Genomic DNA, 24,666 nt, shown 5'->3' on the forward strand with positions numbered 1-24,666 from the left:
ACACAACTCAAAATAGAAAGAAAATACATTAAATCACATATAAACCAAGTTAACTCTCTGGCTGCATGTAACTTGTGCGAAAGGAATGAAGGTCCAAGAATCCCCAAAACAACAACAATCAATAACAAACAAACTGAAAGAAAACAATACAATCCATCAATTAAACTTATAACCAAATAAAGATACAACTTAAAGGAGCTATAGTCAGCTTTTTCATTGTAGGGCCGACACTTTGTTTACATCCTAGTCTATAGCTTTGTTTACATCCTAGTCTATAGACTAGAATGGAAACAAAGTGTCACTTTGTTTACATCCTAGTCTATAGCTTTGTTTACATCCTAGTCTATAGACTAGAATGGAAACAAAGTGTCACTTTGTTTACATCCTAGTCTATAGCTTTGTTTACATCCTAGTCTATAGACTAGAATGGAAACAAAGTGTCACTTTGTTTACATCCTAGTCTATAGCTTTGTTTACATCCTAGTCTATAGACTAGAATGGAAACAAAGTGTCGGTCTGACAATGGCACAAATTATTATTTTTAGGGCTGGGACTTTAGCTGATTAATTGCGATTAACGTAAAAATTAACGCATTTTAATCGCACTTAGTTTTTGCACCACAGAACCTTCAGTTTCGGGCGTACCGATCATAGCGATGCACCAACCAAGAAGAGACAACAAACGCAAAGGGAGAAGTAGCCGATCAGAGCGATTTGCTTGGTCCAGTGGATGGAAATTTAGATTTAAAAAATGCACTTGTTGATTTCCTCGTACAACAAAATGTGTTTTATTTGAAAAAAAATGCTTCTCAGGTCAAATATCAATGTGCGATTAAAATGCGATTAATTGCGATTAATTAATCACAGAGTGTGTAATTAATTAGATTAAAAGTTTTAATCGCATCCCAGCCCTAATTATTTTATCATTATGTTATGCTTTTTGTGGTCATTCTTTAATAGAAACACATATATGAAGCTTATTTTATTTATAAAATATTTTTGAAACATTATTTTTATTTTAGCATCCGTTTTTCAAGAAAAAGTTGACTATAGCACCTTTAAATATGAACTTGAAACTGTATAAATGTTGGTGTTCAAACAACGAACCTGTCAGCTGCACTGAGACCAAACACTTCATGTCTCCATTCACCAAGACTGAGGAGTGAGCTGCTATTGACTGACAGTTGCCATATATGGTCTGTCATAGACCGGAAGTGACATCAATGAGACAAGAACGCAACATCCTAACACTCTTGGAAAATTAAATACAAATATAAAATAATAGAAAATAACAATTGCAATAAAGTTGCAGCAGTCACACTAAACTTATAATGTGATTAAAAAGACTATGACCAAAATTAAAACTACATTTCCTGTCAGAATCAACAATTACTACGCACGCACACGCACACACACACACACACACGTAACAGAGGTGATGTGAACCTCCCCACCCGGCTTCGAACCCGGGTCTCCCGCGTGAAAGTCCAATATCTTAACCATTACTCCAAAGGGATATCCCTATGGAACAAGGGCAGATACTAGACTTTTGAGGCTTCATGGGGCTGCGACTCTCTCTCCGCCACACACGCACGCACACGCGCAGGTCGCGCATGCATGCACGCACACACACACACACACACACACACACACACACACACACACACACACACACACACACATTACAGTTCAGAGTCCACAGTGAGGGTCGCTGACCGATGGAGCAGATGTGACATTCAGACTGAAGCACTTTAACATCACTGACCGAGCAGAGACAGACTGACTGACAGACAGACTGACTGACTGACTGACCCTACCACACTGACCTACTATAGATCTACTAGACCTACCAGACCTACCAGATCTACCAGACCTCCCACAGAGGCAAGACGGAGACACAGATCCTGAGGTGGAATCGTCATGACGACCGAATATCACGACGAAGCAGGAGACGAGAGCAGCTTCTGGAACAAAGGTGTGTGTGTGTGTGTGTGTGTGTGTGTGTGTGTGTGTGTGTGTGTGTGTGTGTGTGTGTGTGTGTGTGTGTGTGTGTGTGTGTGTGTGTGTGTGTGTGTGTGTGCGCGTGTGTGTGTGTGTGTGATGTGTTTATTCTCCAGGTCAGCTGTACCTTTGATTACAGCTTAGAGGAAGCCTTCTTAACCAAAGTGTTAAAATATCATCCGCTAAGAGCAGACCATCTCACAGCTAGGCTACAGATGCAAACTTTTGGTTTTTATCTTTGGGAGGCCGGCCATTTGAAGGCCCCTCACAACCAACTTGTGCCCTAGCACAAGTTGGTTGTGAGGGGCCTTCAAATGGCCGGCCTCTCCAAAAGGAGGGCCAAACAGTTAGCAAGGTACTGCTCTGTATCAGCTATTATAGGAAGCCGCTCGATTTGGAGGAGGCGTTGTTTCCTTCAACCATGATTGTTGTCTGCTATGTTTGAGGTTTAAAGTTAAGTAAAAATATACACTTTTTGAAATCAAATAACGCCAAGAAACAGGTTTATATACCGTAGTTCATAGCCTGACCGACAATGAGCTTGTCTGCTATTTCCAGTGATTTGTTCCCCATATAGAATACGGATGCTGAGGAGATTTATGTATATTTTGGTGATCATTGTGTGAATCTAAGCAGCAGATAATGTAGATTTATTTATGGATGATCATTGTGTGAATCCAAGCAGCAGATAACGTAGATTTATTTATGGGTGATCATTATGTGAATCTATGCAGCAGATAATGTAGATTTATTTATGGATGATCATTATGTGAATCTATGCAGCAGATAATGTAGATTTATTTATGGGTGATCATTATGTGAATCTATGCAGCAGATAATGTAGATTTATTTATGGGTGATCATTATGTGAATCTATGCAGCAGATAATGTAGATTTATTTATGGGTGATCATTATGTGAATCTATGCAGCAGATAATGTAGATTTATTTATGGGTGATCATTATGTGAATCTATGCAGCAGATAATGTAGATTTATTTATGGATGATCATTATGTGAATCTATGCAGCAGATAATGTAGATTTATTTATGGGTGATCATTATGTGAATCTATGCAGCAGATAATGTAGATTTATTTATGGGTGATCATTATGTGAATCTATGCAGCAGATAATGTAGATTTATTTATGGGTGATCATTATGTGAATCTATGCAGCAGATAATGTAGATTTATTTATGGTTGATCATTATGTGAATCTATGCAGCAGATAATATAGATTTATTTATGGGTGATCATTATGTGAATCTATGCAGCAGATAATGTAGATTTATTTATGGGTGATCATTATGTGAATCTATGCAGCAGATAATGTAGATTTATTTATGGTTGATCATTGTGTGAATCTATGCAGCAGATAATGTAGATTTATTTATGGTTGATCATTATGTGAATCTATGCAGCAGATAATATAGATTTATTTATGGGTGATCATTATGTGAATCTATGCAGCAGATAATGTAGATTTATTTATGGGTGATCATTGTGTGAATCTAAGCAGCAGATAATGTAGATTTATTTATGGGTGATCATTATGTGAATCTATGCAGCAGATAATGTAGATTTATTTATGGGTGATCATTGTGTGAATCTAAGCAGCAGATAATGTAGATTTATTTATGGGTGATCATTGTGTGAATCTAAGCAGCAGATAATGTAGATTTATTTATGGGTGATCATTGTGTGAATCTAAGCAGCAGATAATGTAGATTTATTTATGGGTGATCATTGTGTGAATCTAAGCAGCAGATAATGTAGATTTATTTATGGGTGATCATTGTGTGAATCTAAGCAGCAGATAATGTAGATTTATTTATGGGTGATCATTGTGTGAATCTAAGCAGCAGATAATGTAGATTTATTTATGGGTGATCATTGTGTGAATCTAAGCAGCAGATAATGTAGATTTATTTATGGGTGATCATTGTGTGAATCTAAGCAGCAGATAATGTAGATTTATTTATGGGTGATCATTGTGTGAATCTAAGCAGCAGATAACATAGATTTCAGGGCAGCATTTGGCGTTGCCTCATCCCGGCCCAGTAAAAGCACACACAGCCCAAAAGCTGCACTTTGACCCCAACATGTTGACACGCTGACAGAACAGACAGGAAAGGCCTGGACAGGATTACAATAAATATATGTTGGTGATCACATGACTTTATCCAAGTGTCTTTACATTGATTCATACAGTGATGTCAGAGGAAACCATGCGTGGGGGGGGGGGGGGGGGGGGGGGGGTCAGGACACTCTGGGATAGCCCGGGATCGAACTGGGAACCTTCTGGTTCCCAAGTGGCCGCTCTACCTCCTCAGTCACTGCCACCCACATACTATATCTCTGCTGTTGCACAGAAACCAGCCATGCCCAAAGTGTTACACTTTCAGGACAAAAATAAAAACAGGTTTTTAGAACACTTACCGTAAGTCCTTTTACGGTTTTGTTTACATCGGAGGTCCTTGGTCAATAGAGAAACGAAGCCATGTCGTCATTTGTGCGTAATGTCGCCCTCTAGGGGGTTCATGCTGGTATTGTTTTGTATTCAAATCGCCATTGGGGAATCTGCGATCGCCGCATATAAGGACTGTGTTAAAAAAATAAACACACCATGTGCGCGTTTCTGTCAGCGGGGGGGTTCTGCATAGTTTATGATATTCATTCATATCTGATATAGCCTGTGTAACTCGTTTCTAGCGTTTATTGTGTTACTCTTTGGGTAAATCTGTACATTTCCACCTTAGTCGATGCTTCATATCCATTTGGGTCAATCCGAGAGCATGGTGTGTTTATATTTTTAACACAGTTCTTATATGCGGTGATCGCAAATTCCCCAATGGCGATTTGAATACAAAACAATACCAGCATGAACCCCGTAGAGGGCGACATTTCACGCCATTTCACGGAAGTGACATCACACTTCGCTACTGAATAGCTAGAAGATTTAGTCAGAATGGCACATGCACCTGGGGCGCCCGGTGGCCTACTAGGCAAATACCACTTAGGCACCGCCAGGCTTGCCTGACTGCTAGCGTCCGACATCTCACACCACACTACACCAACAGGGGGGGGTGATGTGCGGACTGAAGTGTCAGGCTACCGCCAGGCATGGATGCCTGCCAGCGTCGCCGGTTCGATTCCCGATCCGGACGACCTTTGCCGTGTGTCACTCCCCATCTCTCTCCCTATTTCCTGTCAGTACTGTACTATTAATTAAGGCATAAAAGCCCAAAAAACGAATCTTAAAAAAAAGAAAAGAATGGCACACACCTGAAACTTTCCATGTGTGTGCCATGTGTGTGCGTGCGTGCGTGCGCGTGCGTGCGTGCGTGCGTGCGTGCGTGCGTGCGTGCGTGCGTGCGTGCGTGCGTGCGTGTGCGTGCGTGTGTGTGTACAGACTCTCCCAGCAACAGGCTCCAGGTCTAACAGTGTGTGTGTGTGTGTGTGTGTGTGTGTGTGTGTGTGTGTGTGTGTGTGTGTGTACAGACTCTCCCTCCAACAGGCTGCAGGTCTAACTGTGTGTGTGTGTGTGTGTGTGTGTGTGTGTGTGTGTGTGTGTGTGTGTGTGTGTGTGTGTGTGTGTGTGTGTGTGTGTGTGTGTGTGCAGACTCTCCCTCCAACAGGCTCCAGGTCTAACAGTGTGTGTGTGTGTGTGTGTGTGTGTGTGTGTGTGTGTGTACAGACTCTCCCTCCAACAGGCTCCAGGTCTAACAGTGTGTGTGTGTGTGTGTGTGTGTGTGTGTGTGTGTGTGTGTGTGTGTGTGTGTGTGTGTGTGTGTGTGTGTGTGTGTGTGTGTGTGTGTGTGTGTGTGTGTACAGACTCTCCCTCCAACAGGCTCCAGGTCTAACAGTGTGTGTGTGTGTGTGTGTGTGTGTGTGTGTGTGTGTGTGTGTGTGTGTGTGTGTGTGTGTGTGTGTGTGTGTGTACAGACTCTCCCTCCAACAGGCTCCAGGTCTAACAGTGTGTGTGTGTGTGTGTGTGTGTGTGTGTGTGTGTGTGTGTGTGTGTGTGTGTGTGTGTGTGTGTGTGTGTGTGTGTGTGTGTGTGTGTGTGTGTGTGTGTGTGTACAGACTCTCCCTCCAACAGGCTGCAGGTCTAACAGTGTGTGTGTGTGTGTGTGTGTGTGTGTGTGTGTGTACAGACTCTCCCTCCAACAGGCTCCAGGTCTAACAGTGTGTGTGTGTGTGTGTGTGTGTGTGTGTGTGTGTGTGTGTGTGTGTGTGTGTGTGTGTGTGTGTGTGTGTGTGTGTACAGACTCTCCCTCCAACAGGCTCCAGGTCTAACAGTGTGTGTGTGTGTGTGTGTGTGTGTGTGTGTGTGTGTGTGTGTGTGTGTGTGTGTGTGTGTGTGTGTGTGTGTGTGTGTGTGTGTGTGTGTGTGTGTGTGTGTGTGTACAGACTCTCCCTCCAACAGGCTGCAGGTCTAACAGTGTGTGTGTGTGTGTGTGTGTGTGTGTGTGTGTGTGTGTGTGTGTGTGTGTGTGTGTGTACAGACTCTCCCTCCAACAGGCTCCAGGTCTAACAGTGTGTGTGTGTGTGTGTGTGTGTGTGTGTGTGTGTGTGTGTGTGTGTGTGTGTGTGTGTGTGTGTGTGTGTGTGTGTGTGTGTGTGTGTGTGTGTGTGTGTACAGACTCTCCCTCCAACAGGCTGCAGGTCTAACAGTGTGTGTGTGTGTGTGTGTGTGTGTGTGTGTGTGTAAAGACTCTCCCTCCAACAGGCTCCAGGTCTAACAGTGTGTGTGTGTGTGTGTGTGTGTGTGTGTGTGTGTGTGTGTGTGTGTGTGTGTGTGTACAGACTCTCCCTCCAACAGGCTCCAGGTGTTCTCCATGAGATGGAGACTCAGAGAGGTTCTGCTGCCTGTGGTCACAGCTGTCGTCGTCCTGTCAATCATCATCGCTCTGGCTGTCAGCAGTGAGTACTCTGTACCTAGATTGTTTTTTTTAGATTGATATTCATATGCATTTGCTATATCGTTGTTGATGTTCTGACATGTTATCTTGTTCAGGGACGCGCTGGTCTCCTGATTCAGCCCGGAATTGTAGAGGCCCTCATTGTGTGCTGCTGCTACTCAAAGATTTGCCATTTCAGATCATGACAAGTGACAAGCCAGTGGGCCAATTACATGAGTTATATTTCGTCGTTGTCGGGTGGAAACCTTGTACGTCCAAAACCATATTAAATAATACGATTTAAACTAGTGAAAACAGCCGATCTACAAGCACACACCGCCTCGCGGTGCGAGGCGTTGTGTGCTTGTAGATCTGCTGTTTTCACTACTTTTGTGCGACGGCCTTGTATGATGAAGCCGGGCTTTGCGAAAAGATTTACAAATTTGAAACTTGGAGATAACAGGTTTTCTGACGACAGTGACGATTTACTTTGTTGGCCGCCCAGCCCCCAAAATGGAACGAAGGCCGACATTTTATTTGATTTTTTTTTCCTAATGGCCGGCCTGAACCGGCCGGGAATGAACCGGCCGTTCGGGAGTTGTCCCGCTTTTCCCAATGGCCAGCACGTCCCTGATCTTGTTTATTACAGTGATGTATTATCTGCTTATTCTAAGTCGCTTTGGATTAAAAGCGTCTGCTAAATGCCTAAACTGTAAACTGTAAACTGTAACCCTGACCCTGGGTACAATGAAAATGTATTTAGGCATTTATCATGCCTACTTAATCCAGAGAGATTTACAATGAGCAAGGACAGCACATGGTATCAATAAAATGATTAGAAATAGTCATCTAAAACCAGTAAGACTCCCTAATCGTGATTTTAGGGCAAAATGTGTAGGAGCAGTGTCCAAAAATGTGTTTGAAAAAAAAAACGTCCTGATGGTGGCGCTATATGGGACAGATCCATGTTGAAGACGAGTGCATCCCGCCACTCCGACATGTCTCCTTTCCGACATGTCTCCATTCCAACACTAACCCTATCTCTAACCCTAACCCTAAACCTAACCCCTATGGGAGTGTCGCCACGACAATAAGAAGTCAATTTCGGAGTGGCGACATGTCGGAATGGAGAGAGCCTCCCGTTGAAGACATGAGTGTAGACATGCTGTGTAGCGATTAAAAAAACCTAAGTAGACCAAGGACCTTTTCAAAAACAACAGCCTTGCTGTGTTCCCTATGGAGACACAAAGAGTCTCCTCAAAGTCATGTTTGGAGTGAGCTGTCCCTTTAATGCCGCCTGTGGGGTCAATATCAGAATACTGATATATTATTGATCTCAGATGTTCCAATTCCAAACAAACTCTTTCATTTATTACAGTCCAACAAGTAAGGGATAATGAATGGCTCCGCGGGGATTGACGGTACATAACAGACCGACGGCCTGATAACTCCCCGAGGCGCCAGCAGAGGGGAGATATCAGGCCGAAGGGATGTTATCTATCGTCATTCACCAAGGAGCCATTCATTATCCCGCTTATTACCCGGCTACTAAATAAAATTAATAATTTGACTCAAAACTAAAAACAAAACAAAGTATTTCCTTGTTTACAGGCGGCTGGAAGTGTTCCACAAGTGTTGCGCTGGGCGTCCCCCCAGCGCGACACGGTCGATTAGATAAGGTCCATTTTCTGATACTACGTCGTCTATTTCTCGCTTTAAATATTTTTAAAAACATTCTTCAGAGCAACGTTTCGTTCTAAATGTCGCTGTGTGTTTGTTTACATGGCTGACATGTTGGATACGCTGTGTGTTTGTTTACATGGCTGACATGTTGGTTACAGCACAAGATGCACATAGTACAGCCTGACTGCAGCAGGTGTTCTGAGTCTTTGATTAGCAGAGGTCTGTTATTAGGGAATATCGGACCTCTTATGTGTGTGTGTGTGTGTGTGTGTGTGTGTGTGTGCGTGCGTGCGTGTGTGTGTGTACGTTCCAGATGCACAAACAGGACTCCGTCTCTCATCGTTGGAGGAATCTCTCTCTCAGGCCAACGAGACCCTGACCTCCTCCATGACCCTGAGTAAAGGTCAGAGGCCAAACACACACACACACACACACACACACACACACACACACACACACACACACACACACACACACACACACACACACACACACACACACACAGTTTAGGCTTTGAGTTAACATTCACCAGGTTAGCATTCACCTGTGTCGGCAGGTTGGCGTTCACCCCGGGTTCAGACTACTGGCCGCTCGAAACATTGGCACATCGATACATCACAACACGCCCGCCCACAACACGCCGCTGCCTTAATGTGTTGTGGGCTTGTAGATTTTCTACCAGGAGGCTACAATAATAGCTAATAGCTACCTGACCTGGCAGAGACCTGTACACTTTTTCTAGTTGTATTTTATCTTGAATTATTTCACCATTTTTGGTCACTGCTCCTAAAATTTTTGCCCTAAAATCACACAAAATCGGTACACAGTATGTCTAAAGTCATGTCATCAACATGGATCTGTCCCATATAGCGCCACCATCTGGCCGATTTTTGAAAAACACCTTTTTGGACACTGCTCCTCCAGATTTTGCCCTACCATTGCCTTCTAAAGTTTGTGTATGCAACCTCACTTAGCTCCCGATTTAGGATGTCTTACTGGTATAATAATGAATTGTGTGTGTGTGTGTGTGCGTGTGCGTTTGTGTGCGTGTGTGTGTGCGTGTGTGTGTGTGTGTGTGTATGTGTGCGTGTGTGAGTGTGCGCGTGTGCGTGCGCGTGCGCCCGTGCGCGCGTGTGTGTGTGTGTGTGTGTGTGTGTGTGTGTGTGTGTGTGTGTGTGTGTGTGTGTGTGTGTGTGTGTGTGTGTGTGTGTGTGTGTGTGTGTGTGTGTGTGTGTGTGTGTGTGTGTAGGTGCATTAAAGGAGACTCAACGCATGCAGTTCGCTGTTGAGAGCAACAAGGACCAGCTGGCTTCAGGTCCGTCCCACTAACATGTCCCCATAAGAACTAGTGGTCATTCCAGGCATAGACATAGAAAGGTCAGGCATTGGTAAAAAAGGACTGGCTTCCTAATGCGTCACAGAAGGGGATGTTCGGTAGGCCAATCAGATGTGGGACTCCCTCTTTCCCAGAGGGACTTGCTTTGGCAATGTAAACGTTTGTCTCCTCATGCCAATAAAGCTCCTTTTAATTGAATGTAAGTCCCGGAAAAAGACACGCTGTGATTGGTCAGTAGTCACTTTGAGTGGCAGAGTGCCTCCCACACTTAGGCACTTCCGCCAGTCCTGTTTCACCAGTCGTACTAAAAGCAGGGTTCCCACGGTCATGAATTTCCTGGAAAGATTTAGAAATTAGAAAAATATTTTTCGAGTACTGGAAATGTTTTGGAATTGATCAAGGGTCCCGGAAGGTCCTGGAAAAATAGCTTTGCATTGTCTTTGGTTATTGATTTTGTTAATACCTCTGAAATGACAAATTAAACATTGGCCAAATTGTCAAATATTAGAAGTAGAAATTGTGAAAATAGCAGATCTACATGCTCACAATGTAGATCAGCTATTTTCAAAATAGAACCGTGTTATACAAAATTCCTCAACTCTTAGTACTTGTCAGGGTGGGGGGTCCCCAGTTCAAATACGATTATTTCGGGGGTCACGGCCTGAAAAGGTTGAGAACCACTGGCATACACTACTTGTCTTTGGGCACTGTGTATAGGAGTAAGCGACCTGTTATTGAGCTGAATTATTGTTATATAGTCCTGGAAATTGGGTTAAATATTCTGGAAAAGCTTTGGAAAAGTTTTGGAAATTAATTGGTAAAAATGTGTGGGAACCCTGTAAAAGGTATGAGCAGAAATGTGACCTGTCTTTGTTGTGTTGTTTTAGTGGGTGTTATGAGCAGAAATGTGACCTGTCTTTATTGTGTTGTTTTAGTAGGTGTTATGAGTAGAAATGTGACCTATCTTTATTGTGTTGTTTAGTGGGTGTTATGAGTATAAATGTGACCTGTCTTTATTGTGTTGTTCTAGTGGGTGTTATGAGTATAAATGTGACCTGTCTTTATTGAAATGTGACCTGTCTTTATTGTGTTGTTCTAGTGGGTGTTATGAGCAGAAATGTGACCTGTCTTTATTGTGTTGTTTTAGTAGGTGTTATGAGTAGAAATGTGACCTATCTTTATTGTGTTGTTTAGTGGGTGTTATGAGTATAAATGTGACCTGTCTTTATTGAAATGTGACCTGTCTTTATTGTGTTGTTTTAGTGGGTGTTATGAGCAGAAATGTGACCTGACTTTATTGTGTTGTTTTATTGGGTGTTATGAGCAGAAATGTGACCTGACTTTATTGTGTTGTTTTATTGGGTGTTATGAGCAGAAATGTGACCTGTCTATGTTGTTGTTTTCAGTGGCGGACGCGCTGACCCGTCTGTCTGTGCTGGATGTTCTGAGCAGAACTGTTGCCAACCTCAAATGTTCCATGGAGCGAATCATACACAACCGTACGTTACACACACACACACACACACACACACACACACACACACACACACACACACACACACACACACGCACACACACACACACACACACACACACACACACACACACACACACACACACACACACACACACACACGCACACACAGACATTGACTCATCTCTTCCGCTTGTATCCGTGACCTTATACTTTCAGTCATGACCCACACTTCATGACCATAGGTGAGACTGAGAGTAGGAATGCAGATTGCTCTGTCAGAGAGCTTTGCCTTCTGGCTCAGCTCTCTTTTCCTCACAACAGTGCGATTCAGCGACTGTTGTAAATCCACTGACTGGACTCCTAGGCCACAATCAGACATACGCGTGAGACATCTTCTCCGTATCGTTTGAGAATGAGGGGAGGAGGGGGAGCATTTTCTATCTAAGTCACGTGGTTTCATTGCCGTATCTCTTGCTCAACCGAAGGCTGTCTTTTGGCCAAGAGACACGGCAACGACAAAATACCATGTGACCTTCATTGACAATGAATTGGACCCACCCTCCTCCCCTCATTCTCAGACGATACAGGTCGATAGCTCTCGCAACTGTTGGTAGCGTGCCCTAGAGTGCAGAGAGGGAACCAGCAGTAGCAAACCTCCCAGGCAGACTCCCAGTCCCAAAACACAACCAAACAACACTCAACATTAGATAGATAGATAGATAGATAGATAGATAGATAGATAGATACCTTTATTATCCCAAGGGGGAAAATCAGTTGCCCAGAGGCAGCACAGCAGTATAAGGATATTTACAAAGTTACAGAGAAGTAAGAATAAAAAAGAACAGAGAGCAGTAAAGAGCAAGGTACAACAAAGAAATGGAAAGAAAGTGTCCAAAAAACTGTCAACGCTCATCGTGAAACAGACCGCCAACTTGAACAAAAAAAGCAATTCTTAAGCTCAACTATCAATACAATACAATGCCCAAACTAAAGTGTCCATATTACAATCAATGCTAGTCAGTGCTACAAGTGTCTCACCTTCATGTCAACACAAGCTAAATACTCAATACTACAACACAACCTAATAGTGCAGAGCCAATCAAAAGAAAGTGTCCAATGGTCACTGAACACTAAAACGGTGTGTGCGTGTTTGTGTGTGTACCAGGCACGTGCACACATAGACATCAAAGGGTCTCTCCAGACCATGAATGCAGTTTTTACTATGGTGAAAGAAATGCAAATTCCCTCTTTCCATGCCATACCTGGAGGCAGCATTCAAGAGAATTGCCAAACTCTCCTGAACTTGAATGCAGCATCTTATGTTGAAAGAATGTCCCTCTCTGTGTTATGTACAACCATCCATGCCATTACACCACATCTCCTGTGTTGACTTGATTATGCTTAGTTCAGTGTGGTATCAGTACTGAAAATAGCAATGCTATTAAAAACCATTGTTGGAAAATGGAAATAAGGCATTTAATGTCTTTATTCTATGTGTCCTGTGCAGTGTGCATGCATGGATATGCTATTCATTATCTGGGTTAGGCAGGCAGTAGTCTCGCGTAGCCAGACAACTATTCCACAATCTCCGAATGCTATATAGAGTCTGGAACGGCAGCTCCCGAACGGCGAGTATCGGAAGTAGCCACTGCTGCACTGAACTGTAGTCCCACTGGAAACATAACAGAAGCACACTCGCACAGACAGAGTCATTCTAATGAACTGTAGTCACATTGGAAACATAACAGAAGCACACTAGCACAGACAGAGTCATTCTAATGAACTGTAGTCCCATTGGAAACATAACAGAAGCACACTAGCACAGACAGAGTCATTCTAATGAACTGTAGTCACATTGGAAACATAACAGAAACACACTAGCACAGACAGAGTCATTATAATGAACTGTAGTCACATTGGAAACATAACAGAAGCACACTCGCACAGACAGAGTCATTCTAATGAACTGTAGTCCCATTGGAAACATAACAGAAGCACACTAGCACAGACAGAGTCATTCTAATGAACTGTAGTCACATTGGAAACATAACAGAAGCACACTCGCACAGACAGAGTCATTCGAGCGGCCTATTCTTGTTATGGGTGTATAGTTTAAGAAAACATTTGAAAACATCATGGAGGTAACACCAATAACACCAGAGAAAGACGAAATAATGCCCCAAAAATATTGAAAGGAGACATAACGCTTCCAGTAGGACATGTTATTGCTACTGCACCAAGGGAGCGGTTGCGTCACATCCACTTTATCTCACACTCATCGTTTCTATTTCCGTGCCCCAGTCTGTTGACGGGAGCATTTGCAAATCGCGGAGGCAACAGTCTGGCCACACAAGACTATAGGCAGGCAGTGGACCTAAAGCAGAAACACATTAAAAACTATAATGTTTTTTACTAATATCGTGAGTAATATCGATATTGAATATCAAAGGTTTTCCTGATATTGCCCAGACTTACTGTATATTACTGTGTGTGTTCATACAGGTACAGTGATAGCAGTGTGTATATATATATTCCAGGTACAGTGATAGCAGGGTGTATATAATATCATTACAGGTACAGTGATAGCAGTGTGTGTGTGTGTGTGTGTGTGTGTGTGTGTGTGTGTGTGTGTGTGTGTGTGTGTGTGTGTGTGTGTGTGTGTGTGTGTGTGTGTGTGTGTGTGTGTGTGTGTATATATATATTCCAGGTACAGTGATAGCAGTATATAATATCATTCCAGGTACAGTGATAGCAGGGTGTATATAATATCATTCCAGGTACAGTGATAGCAGAGTGTATATGTATATATATATATATATATATATATATATATATATATATATATATATATATATATATATATATTACAGGTACAGTTCAGAGTGTATATAATATCATTACAGGTACAGTGATAGCAGAGTGTATATAATATCATTACAGGTACAGTGATAGTAGGGTGTATATAATATCATTACAGGTACAGTGATAGCAGGGTGTATATGTATATATATATTCCAGGTACAGTGATAGCAGGGTGTATATGTATATATATATTCCAGGTACAGTGATAGCAGGGTGTATATGTATATATATATATTCCAGGTACAGTGATAGTAGGGTGTATATAATATCATTACAGGTACAGTGATAGCAGGGTGTATATAATATCATTACAGGTACAGTGAGAGCAGGGTGTATATAATATAATTACAGGTACAGTGATAGCAGGGTGTATATAATATCATTACAGGTACAGTGATAGCAGGGTGTATATAATATCATTACAGGTACAGTGATAGCAGTGTGTATATAATATCATTCCAGGTACAGTGATAGCAGGGTGTATATAATATCATTACAGGTACAGTGATAGCAGGGTGTATATAATATCATTACAGGTACAGTGATAGCAGTGTGTATATAATATCATTCCAGGTACAGTGATAGCAGGGTGTATATAATATCATTCCAGGTACAGTGATAGCAGTGTATATATATCTATATTCCAGGTACAGTGATAGCAGGGTGTATATAATATCATTCCAGGTACAGTGATAGCAGTATATATATATATATATATATTCCAGGTACAGTGATAGCAGTGTATATATATATATATATATATTCCAGGTACAGTGATAGCAGTGTATATAATATCATTCCAGGTACAGTGATAGCAGGGTGTATATAATATCATTACAGGTACAGTGATAGCAGTGTATATAATATCATTCCAGGTACAGTGATAGCAGTGTGTATATATATATATATATTCCAGGTACAGTGATAGCAGTGTATATAATATCATTCCAGGTACAGTGATAGCAGTGTATATATATATATTCCAGGTACAGTGATAGCAGTGTATATATATATATATATTCCAGGTACAGTGATAGCAGTGTATATAATATCATTCCAGGTACAGTGATAGCAGGGTGTATATAATATCATTCCAGGTACAGTGATAGCAGGGTGTATATAATATCATTACAGGTACAGTGATAGCAGTGTATATATATATATTCCAGGTACAGTGATAGCAGTGTATATATATATATATTCCAGGTACAGTGATAGCAGTGTATATATATATATATTCAAGGTACAGTGATAGCAGTGTATATAATATCATTACAGGTACAGTGATAGCAGGGTGTATATAATATCATTACAGGTACAGTGATAGCAGGGTGTATATAATATCATTACAGGTACAGTGATAGCAGGGTGTATATAATATCATTACAGGTACAGTGATAGCAGGGTGTATATAATATCATTACAGGTACAGTGATAGCAGTGTGTATGTGTGTATATAATATCATTCCAGGTACAGTGATGGCAGTGTGTGTGTGTATATAATATCATTACAGGTACAGTGAGAGCAGGGTGTATATAATATCATTACAGGTACAGTGATAGCAGAGTGTATATAATATCATTACAGGTACAGTGATAGCAGGGTGTATATAATATCATTACAGGTACAGTGATAGCAGGGTGTATATAATATCATTACAGGTACAGTGATAGCAGGGTGTATATAATATCATTACAGGTACAGTGATAGCAGTGTATATATATATATTACAGGTACAGTGATAGCAGAGTGTATATAATATCATTACAGGTACAGTGATAGCAGGGTGTATATAATATCATTACAGGTACAGTGATAGCAGGGTGTATATAATATCATTACAGGTACAGTGATAGCAGTGTATATATATATATATTACAGGTACAGTGATAGCAGAGTGTATATAATATCATTACAGGTACAGTGATAGCAGGGTGTATGTGTATATATATATCTATATTACAGGTACAGTGATAGCAGGGTGTATATATATATATATATATATTACAGGTACAGTGATAGCAGGGTGTATATGTATATATATATTACAGGTATAGTGATAGCAGGGTGTATATATATATATATATTACAGGTACAGTGATAGCAGGGTGTATATATATATCTATATTACAGGTACAGTGATAGCAGGGTGTATATATATATATTACAGGTACAGTGATAGCAGGGTGTATATATATATATCTATATTACAGGTACAGTGATAGCAGGGTGTATATATATATATATATATATATTACAGGTACAGTGATAGCAGGGTGTATATATATATATATATATATATATATATATATATATATATATATATATATATATATATGTCATAGTATATTAGAGAAACAGCACATTCGAGACGCGGAGCACTCGTGGTGCGGCACGGGGCGGAGCAAGCGGTCGCCACAACAACGTACTCCAGGCGGTGCGCCGCTCTATTGTCCACGACACTGCGAGCGGCTACCGAAGCCCCCCTGTATCCACGAAGCCCAAACGAGTTACGAGGCCCCCCTGGGTCCACGAAGCCCCAAGCGGCGCGAAGGCCAGCGGACCTTGGTCCTGCTCTTCGCCCCCGAGCGCCGCAGGCGCGAGTGGCCGCGAAGAGCGGGCCAGGGCCGCGCGGCCGGCGGAGCGCCGCGCGAGTTACGAAGCCGTGGTGAATGCAATCGTTATATTTATGCCCAGGCCGTAAGGCCTGGGCAAGCGCACGTTAAACGCCCTGTCCAAGTGACTACAATGGAGCTAATGGCTAGGCTAGGCTAGGCTAGGCTAGGCTAGGCTAGTAAATAAAGAGTAAACACTTCCGGTCTGCGGCGAGTTCAAAGCGTGACGTAACTCTCTTATATACACTCTGGTGAATGGCAGAGCAGTGGCTGACGTCGCCATCTGGTGGTGATTAGTGTGTGGTGAACGTCAAAACGAGTGCTCCTTGACAACTTTTACTGGTTTCTTGAACATACTGTAACATATATATATATATGTCATAGTATATTAGAGAAACAGCACATTCGAGACGCGGAGCACTCGTGGTGCGGCACGGGGCGGAGCAAGCGGTCGCCACAACAACGTACTCCAGGCGGTGCGCCGCTCTATTGTCCACGACACTGCGAGCGGCTACCGAAGCCCCCCTGTATCCACGAAGCCCAAACGAGTTACGAGGCCCCCCTGGGTCCACGAAGCCCCAAGCGGCGCGAAGGCCAGCGGACCTTGGTCCTGCTCTTCGCCCCCGAGCGCCGCAGGCGCGAGTGGCCGCGAAGAGCGGGCCAGGGCCGCGCGGCCGGCGGAGCGCCGCGCGAGTTACGAAGCCGTGGTGAATGCAATCGTTATATTTATGCCCAGGCCGTAAGGCCTGGGCAAGCGCACGTTAAACGCCCTGTCCAAGTGACTACAATGGAGCTAATGGCTAGGCTAGGCTAGGCTAGGCTAGGCTAGGCTAGTAAATAAAGAGTAAACACTTCCGGTCTGCGGCGAGTTCAAAGCGTGACGTAACTCTCTTACATATACACTCTGGTGAATGGCAGAGCAGTGGCTGACGTCGCCATCTGGTGGTGATTAGTGTGTGGTGAACGTCAAAACGAGTGCTCCTTGACAACTTTTACTGGTTTCTTGAACATACTGTAACATATATATATATTACAGGTACAGTGATAGCAGTGTATATATATATCTATATTACAGGTATAGTGATAGCAGGGTGTATATATATATATATATATATATTACAGGTACAGTGATAGCAGGGTATATATATATATATATTACAGGTACAGTGATAGCAGTGTGTGTGTGTATATATATATCTATATTACAGGTACAGTGATAGCAGGGTGCTGTCAGTTAGACTGGGAGTCTCATGGGTCCAGCTGTTACTACTACTCCATGGTGGGGAAGAGCTGGGACGACGCCAGAGACTGGTGTTCTGGACAAGAAGCTCATCTGGTCATCCTCAACACCCCTGAGGACTGGGTGAGACTGTCTGTCTGTCTGTCTTAATGTATATAAAGTGCATATTAATAAATTAAAAGACTATGTGTGCAAAAAGACCGTTAAGACACAGTTCAATCACTCTCTCGAGGTGGCAACAGGATTAGCTCTTAAAGGAGTAGTTCACCCCCAAAATGATTTTCTTCTATTGATTACTCATGCCATGGAGACTTGAGTTCAATAATATTTTTTAGTTTTTTGTTGCATTCCTAAGACAAATATTTGATTGCAAGAAATTTACCCCCATTGATTCCGGATGGGGACCCAAATCCATTCAGGTCCCCATCTGGAATCAATGGGGGGTAAATTTACTATAATCACATTTTTGTCTTAGGAATGCAACAAATACAAAAAAATATTATTGAACTCAAGTCTCCATGGCATGAGTAATCAATAGAAAAAAATCACACCCGTGTGAAGTGGAGCTGTGTGTGTGTGTGTGTGTGTGTGTGTGTGTGTGTGTGTGTGTGTGTGTGTGTGTGGATCCTGTGTACCGATTTTTGTGACATTTGAAGAAAATATGTAGGAAAAGGAGCAAAAAGTGTGTTTTGGAGAAAATTCAAGATGGCGGAAAATCTATCATGGCGCAAATGGGCGTGGCCTATATGGGGAGATGCGTTATGACCCAAGGAATCCAGGGAAAAAATATTTTAAATTTTCCGACCTACGGTTCAAGAGTTACAGGCCAAAACGTAAAGTGGGGTGTTATGGCGCCACCATGCGGCCAAATGACACAATTATTTTTTATTTAATCCTTGAAATCATTATGAACCTCCTCTCCAAGACTTGAAACTCTAGCCCCTATGGTTTGCGAGAGACAAATAATTGAATGTGAGTTTTTGCGATTCCCATTATAAGTCAATGGGGAAAATTAATTCACTAATAAATTAATATCAATTAAACTATTGAACCTTTCTCTTAGCAAGTTACTAGCCCACGATTCCCGAGTAAGCCGGTCGATTTGACATATGGCGCGAGTGTGTGGTGGCAAAACTGTGGGACTAGTAGCGTGCCGAAGTTTAGGAAGTTCAGGCTACATACAGACACACAGACAGACCCACACAGCCACGTATAGGGAGCCTGTGTTTCACACAGCTCCAAAAAGTCATTTTGGGGGTGAACTACTCCTTTAAGGCCCTTTCCCACTGGGCGCGACAACGATAAAGTGGATGGCAGCTTCCACACCACAACGATAAAGCCGTCTTAATAATTGATGTGAACGCTGACATATCTTTAACTTTATCGCGTCCGGTGGGAATGAAGCTTTATTCAGCATTCTAATCACTGATGAATAAAAACTGTTCCTAAGTCTTGTGGTGCTATAGACCCGTTTCTTGTTTACAAACATTGAGACTAAATGCACAGGTGTCTGTATCATGTAATCAATTCCCACCAATCCCTGGTTTCATTGGCTAATTTTGGTACCGACCTGCGCACGCATCTAGTTCTTATCAGTGTAACGTGGACCAGAAATGCGTCTATACTGATGCTACTCTGTCTCTGTCTCCCCCCCCCCCCCCCTCCCCCCCTCTCACTAGGACTATGTGGCCGACAGATTAGGCCACCATGCCTTCCACTGGGTTGGGCTTTCTGACGAGAGAACGGGCAAATGGGAATGGGTGAACCAGACCCCTTACACCATGAACCGCAGGTAGGTGTGTGTGTGTGCATGTGTGTGCGCGTGTGTGCGTGTGTGTGTGTGTGTGTGTGTGTGTGTGTGTGTGTGTGTGTGTGTGTGTGTGTGTGTGTGTGTGTGTGTGTGTGTGTGTGTGTGTGTGTGTGTGTGTTCATTGCTTACCAGTGTGCCAGTGCCAGGCCAGTTTGGAGATATAATCCCTCCATCTGGTCTTTGGTCTGCCACGGGGTCTCCTCCCAGTGGGACGTGCATCGAGGACCTTCCTAGGAAGGCGCTCGGGGGGCATCCGTACTAGATGCCCCAACCACCTAAGCTGACTCCTTTCCAAGTGAAGGAGCAGCGGTTCTACTCCAAGTCTCTCTCGGGTGACTGAGCTTCTCACCCTATCTCTAAGGGAGAAACCAGCCACCCGTCTGAGGAAACCCATTTCGGCTGCTTGTACCTGAGACCTTATACTTTCGGTCATGACTCACACTTCATGACCATATATAGGGGTGTAACGATTCGATTAACGATTTTAATAGCGATTCGATTCATATCACGATACATGGTTGAAGATGCGATACATGGACGATATTGGTTCATTCATGGCGATACGATACGATTCGATTCAATGATTTAAAATCGATATAGTAACTATTTAGCAAAGAAATGAAATCTGTGTGAAAGGTGTGGATAGTGCAGGTTTTTAAGGGAAACATGTATTATTATGGATATAAATAAGTAAACACAGTGATTATCTTCTAAATACATGGACATTATATATTGACAAACCTGCACCTTGACATGAACCCAGAGATTACACACATTTATCCATAGACCAGTGTAGCTATGTGGAGAGGAAAAGTAATTAAACCCCTCCTTTTAATTTTTTCTTCTTAAAAATGCTAAATACAATGCACAAGTAGGTAGTATCGATACAATCGATTCTTTGCACTGCCGATTCGATACGATACAAAATCAAACGATGCAATTAGATTTTAGCTTTTTTCATTTTGATATACTTCGATTTTTTAAGTTAAAAACAATATTTCAATGCAGTTACTATATTGTTACACCCCTAGATATATACTGTAGGTGACAGTAGGAAGGAAGATTGCTCGGTAGTTTGCCTTCCGGCTCAACTCTTTTTTCTTCACCACAGTGCGATTCAGCGAATACAATGTTTCAGAACCACTATAGTGGAAATAAAAGATAAAAATACTTCCTGTTTCCTGTTCCAGACACTGGATGCCTGGCCAACCAGACAACTGGGAGGGGCATGGGATGGGCGGGACCGAGGACTGTGCTCATTACCATAGCAACGGACGACTCAACGACATCCACTGCTCCACCAGGCTGAGATTTATCTGTCAGAAACACAGCACCTAATACACATCCATACACATGCACACGCACACTGTTCCACCAGACTGAGATTTATCTGTCAGAAACACAGCACCTAATACACATCCATACACATGCACACGCACACACTGTTCCACCAGACTGAGATTTATCTGTCAGAAACACAGCACCTAATAAACATCCATACACATGCACACGCACACTGTTCCACCAGACTGAGATTTATCTGTCAGAAACACAGCACCTAATACACACCCATACACATGCACACACACACTGTTCCACCAGACTGAGATTTATCTGTCAGAAACACAGCACCTAATAAACATCCATACACATGCACACGCACACTGTTCCACCAGACTGAGATTTATCTGTCAGAAACACAGCACCTAATAAACATCCATACACATGCACACGCACACTGTTCCACCAGACTGAGATTTATCTGTCAGAAACACAGCACCTAATTGCGACCGTCAGGTCGCACTTACTATCAAAACCTCCACAAACTGTGAGTCAGTCCGTCCGTCCGTCTGTCAGTCAGTCTGTCTGTCTGTCACGCCTCACACGTCACACTATTGCCCAGCTCATATCTCCGCAACCGTTGCCCCGATCCATGCCAAATTTTGCACACATACTCCTTGCCTGCCAAATCACAAGCTCCAACCAACAATTCACACATGACCCTCTTCTAGCGCCACCCTGAGGCCAAATTCTTGCAAAACACATTTTTGGACACAGCTCCTACAATTTTTGCCCTAAAATCACGCAAATCGGTACACAGTATGTCTACACTCATGTCATCAACATGGATCTGTCTCATATAGCGCCACCTTCAGGCCGATTTTTTAAAACACATTTTTGGACACTACTCCTACAACTTTTGGCCTAAAATCACGCAAATCGCTACACAGTATGTCTACACTCATGTCATCAACATGGATCTGTCCCATATAGCGCCACCTTCAGGCCGATTTTTTGAACCACATTTTTGGACACTGCTCCTACACATTTTGCCCTAAAATCACGCTGCGACCTGACGGTCGCTTATCTCCCGATAGGGAGTCTTACTGGTACACACCCATACACATGCACACGCACACTGTTCCACCAGACTGAGATTTATCTGTCAGAAACACAGCGCCTAATACACACTCACACACACACACACGCACACACACACACACACACACACACACACAGTGTAGTGAAAATAGCCGATCTACAAGCACACGTCTCGCACCCGTAGGCATTGTGTGCTTGTAGACCGGCTATTTTCACTACTGTTGTGCAACACTCTTATATGACCAGTAAGACTCCCTAATCGGGAGATAAGCGACCGTCAGGTCGCAGTGTGATTTTAGGCCAAAGTGTCCAAAAATGTGTTTGAAAAAATCGGCCTGATGGTGGCGCTATATGGGACAGATCCATTTTGATGACATGAGTGTAGACATACTGTGTAGCGATGTGCGTGATTTTAGGGCAAAATCTGTAGGAGTAGTGTACAAAACTCTTATATGATGAATAGGGCTTTACTAAAGAACATACTATTTTGAAACTTGGAATACAAGCTTTCTGCCCGACAGTGACGAAACATAACGAATACCAGTAAGACTCCCTATCGGAAGATAAGCGACCGTCAGGTCGCAGCGTGATTTTAGGGCAAAATGTGTAGGAGCAGTGTCCAAAAATGTGGTTAAAAAAATCGGCCTGATGGTGGCGCTATATGGGACATCCATATTGATGAGATGAGTGTAGACATACTGTGTACCGATTTGCGTGATTTTAGGGCTAAATCTGTAGGAGCAGTGTCCAAAAATGTGTTTTTAAAAATGGGCCTGAAGGTGGCGCTATATGGGACAGATCCATGTTGATGACATGAGTGTAGACATACTGTGTAGCGATTTGCGTGATTTTAGGCCAAAAGTTGTAGGAGTAGTGTCCAAAAATGTATTTTAAAAAATCGGCCTGAAGGTGGCGCTATATGAGACAGATCCATGTTGATGACATGAGTGTAGACATACTGTGTACCGATTTGCGTGATTTTAGGGCAAAAATTGTAGGAGCTGTATCCAAAAATGTGTTTTGCAAGAATCGGCCTCAGGGTGGCGCTAGAAGAGGGTCATGTGTGAATTGTTGGTTGGAGCTTGTGATTTGGCAGGCAAGGAGTATGTGTGCAAAATTTGGCATGGATCGGGGTAACGGTTGCGGATATGAGCTGGGCAATAGTGTGACGTGTGAGGTGTGACAGACAGACTGACTGACGGACGGACGGACTGACTCACAGTTTGTGGAGGTTTTGATAGTAAGTGCGACCTGACGGTCGCAACAATTGAATTTTCAATTCAAAGGAGCTTTATTGGCATGAGAAAACATACGTTTACATTGCCAAAGCAAGTTTCAAAACATAAGAACAGTTGAAAATGGGAAACATACAGTAGTTGGAGGGGGCACAGCATTGTGTGAATACAGAACTCAATCAATGTTTAATTAGGTATTGGTTCCATTAGAACTAGAGAGAGATACAGATATGCAATATCACATATCGCTGCTTTAAAACAAATCACATGGAAATAGTAGGATGTAATTAATAATTATTATTTTAATTATTACCACCTTTTTGTAATAATTGGAAATGTTGAAAAGATTAAAGAAATGTTAATAATTGCTTTCAAAATGAGAAACTGAGAAGATGAATTTAAAATAAACCAAATGGTACTCAGAAATACATGAAGTGTGTTAAGTAGATTTAGGAGTATAGGCCTACTACAGGAAATCTTATTTTCTTATTTTTTTGTATTATTAATTTCTGTTTGTATATGTAAGAAATATATATACATATATTCAGGATGAATGAAACAAGTGAAGCAAACATGTAAAATATGGAGGAAATAGATCACATGTAATGTACCAACCTGTAATAAAATAAATATATTAAAAAGGACTTTTCTTTTTTTGACAGCAATATATCATCAGTGTTTTGTAAATGAATGCTTGGTGACACATTTTCTATTAATAGCCTAATGCCGTGTCGGCTGTCCTTGGAATCCAGCCTTTAAAGCTGGTTTCCATTGAGATTACATTGAATTACCAAGCAAAACGTTCAACTATATATCTGTAGTGTGAATGAGGCATAAGTTGGATTCAATGTTAAAGTGTATTTTCAGAAATGTTTTATCCACTGCTCTTTTGTCTTTCAAATACGGTTTATATAAATACAATAAAATGATTTGGTACTCTGTGGATCCCCTAGGCCTAGCTAGGAGTCCCGGACCCCCTGTAGTAACTCTGAGGACCCCCTAGGGGTCCCGGACCCCCTGTAGTAACTCTGAGGATCCCCTAGGCCTAGCTAGGGGTCCCGGACCCTCTGTAGTAACTCTGAGGATCCCCTAGGGGTCCCGGACCCCCTGTAGTAACTCTGA

General features: G+C 42.4%; 1 protein-coding gene across 3 annotated transcripts; it reads left to right on the top strand.

The window, feature by feature from the left end:
* The first annotated feature begins 1,718 nt into the window (after positions 1-1,718).
* Positions 1,719-24,185, top strand: LOC308298572 (C-type lectin domain family 10 member A-like). Of its 3 annotated transcripts, none has more exons than XM_080742215.1 (9): positions 1,719-1,974; positions 6,809-6,925; positions 8,900-8,989; positions 9,836-9,901; positions 11,329-11,421; positions 14,107-14,139; positions 18,086-18,240; positions 19,797-19,909; positions 21,118-24,185. In XM_080742215.1, exons 1-9 carry the CDS (start codon positions 1,920-1,922, stop codon positions 21,263-21,265), a joined length of 870 nt encoding a protein of 289 aa, XP_080598341.1. In that variant the 5' UTR covers positions 1,719-1,919; the 3' UTR covers positions 21,266-24,185. The 3 variants fall into 3 exon arrangements, with proteins under 3 accessions (XP_080598341.1, XP_080598342.1, XP_080598343.1); XM_080742216.1 differs by having other exon boundaries at positions 14,113-14,139; XM_080742217.1 differs by lacking the exon at positions 14,107-14,139 and having other exon boundaries at positions 1,722-1,974.
* The last annotated feature ends 481 nt before the right edge of the window (positions 24,186-24,666 follow it).

This window comes from Nannobrachium achirus, assembly GCF_963921795.1.
Source record: "Nannobrachium achirus genome assembly, chromosome: 14".
Classification (NCBI taxonomy): Eukaryota; Metazoa; Chordata; class Actinopteri; order Myctophiformes; family Myctophidae; genus Nannobrachium; species Nannobrachium achirus.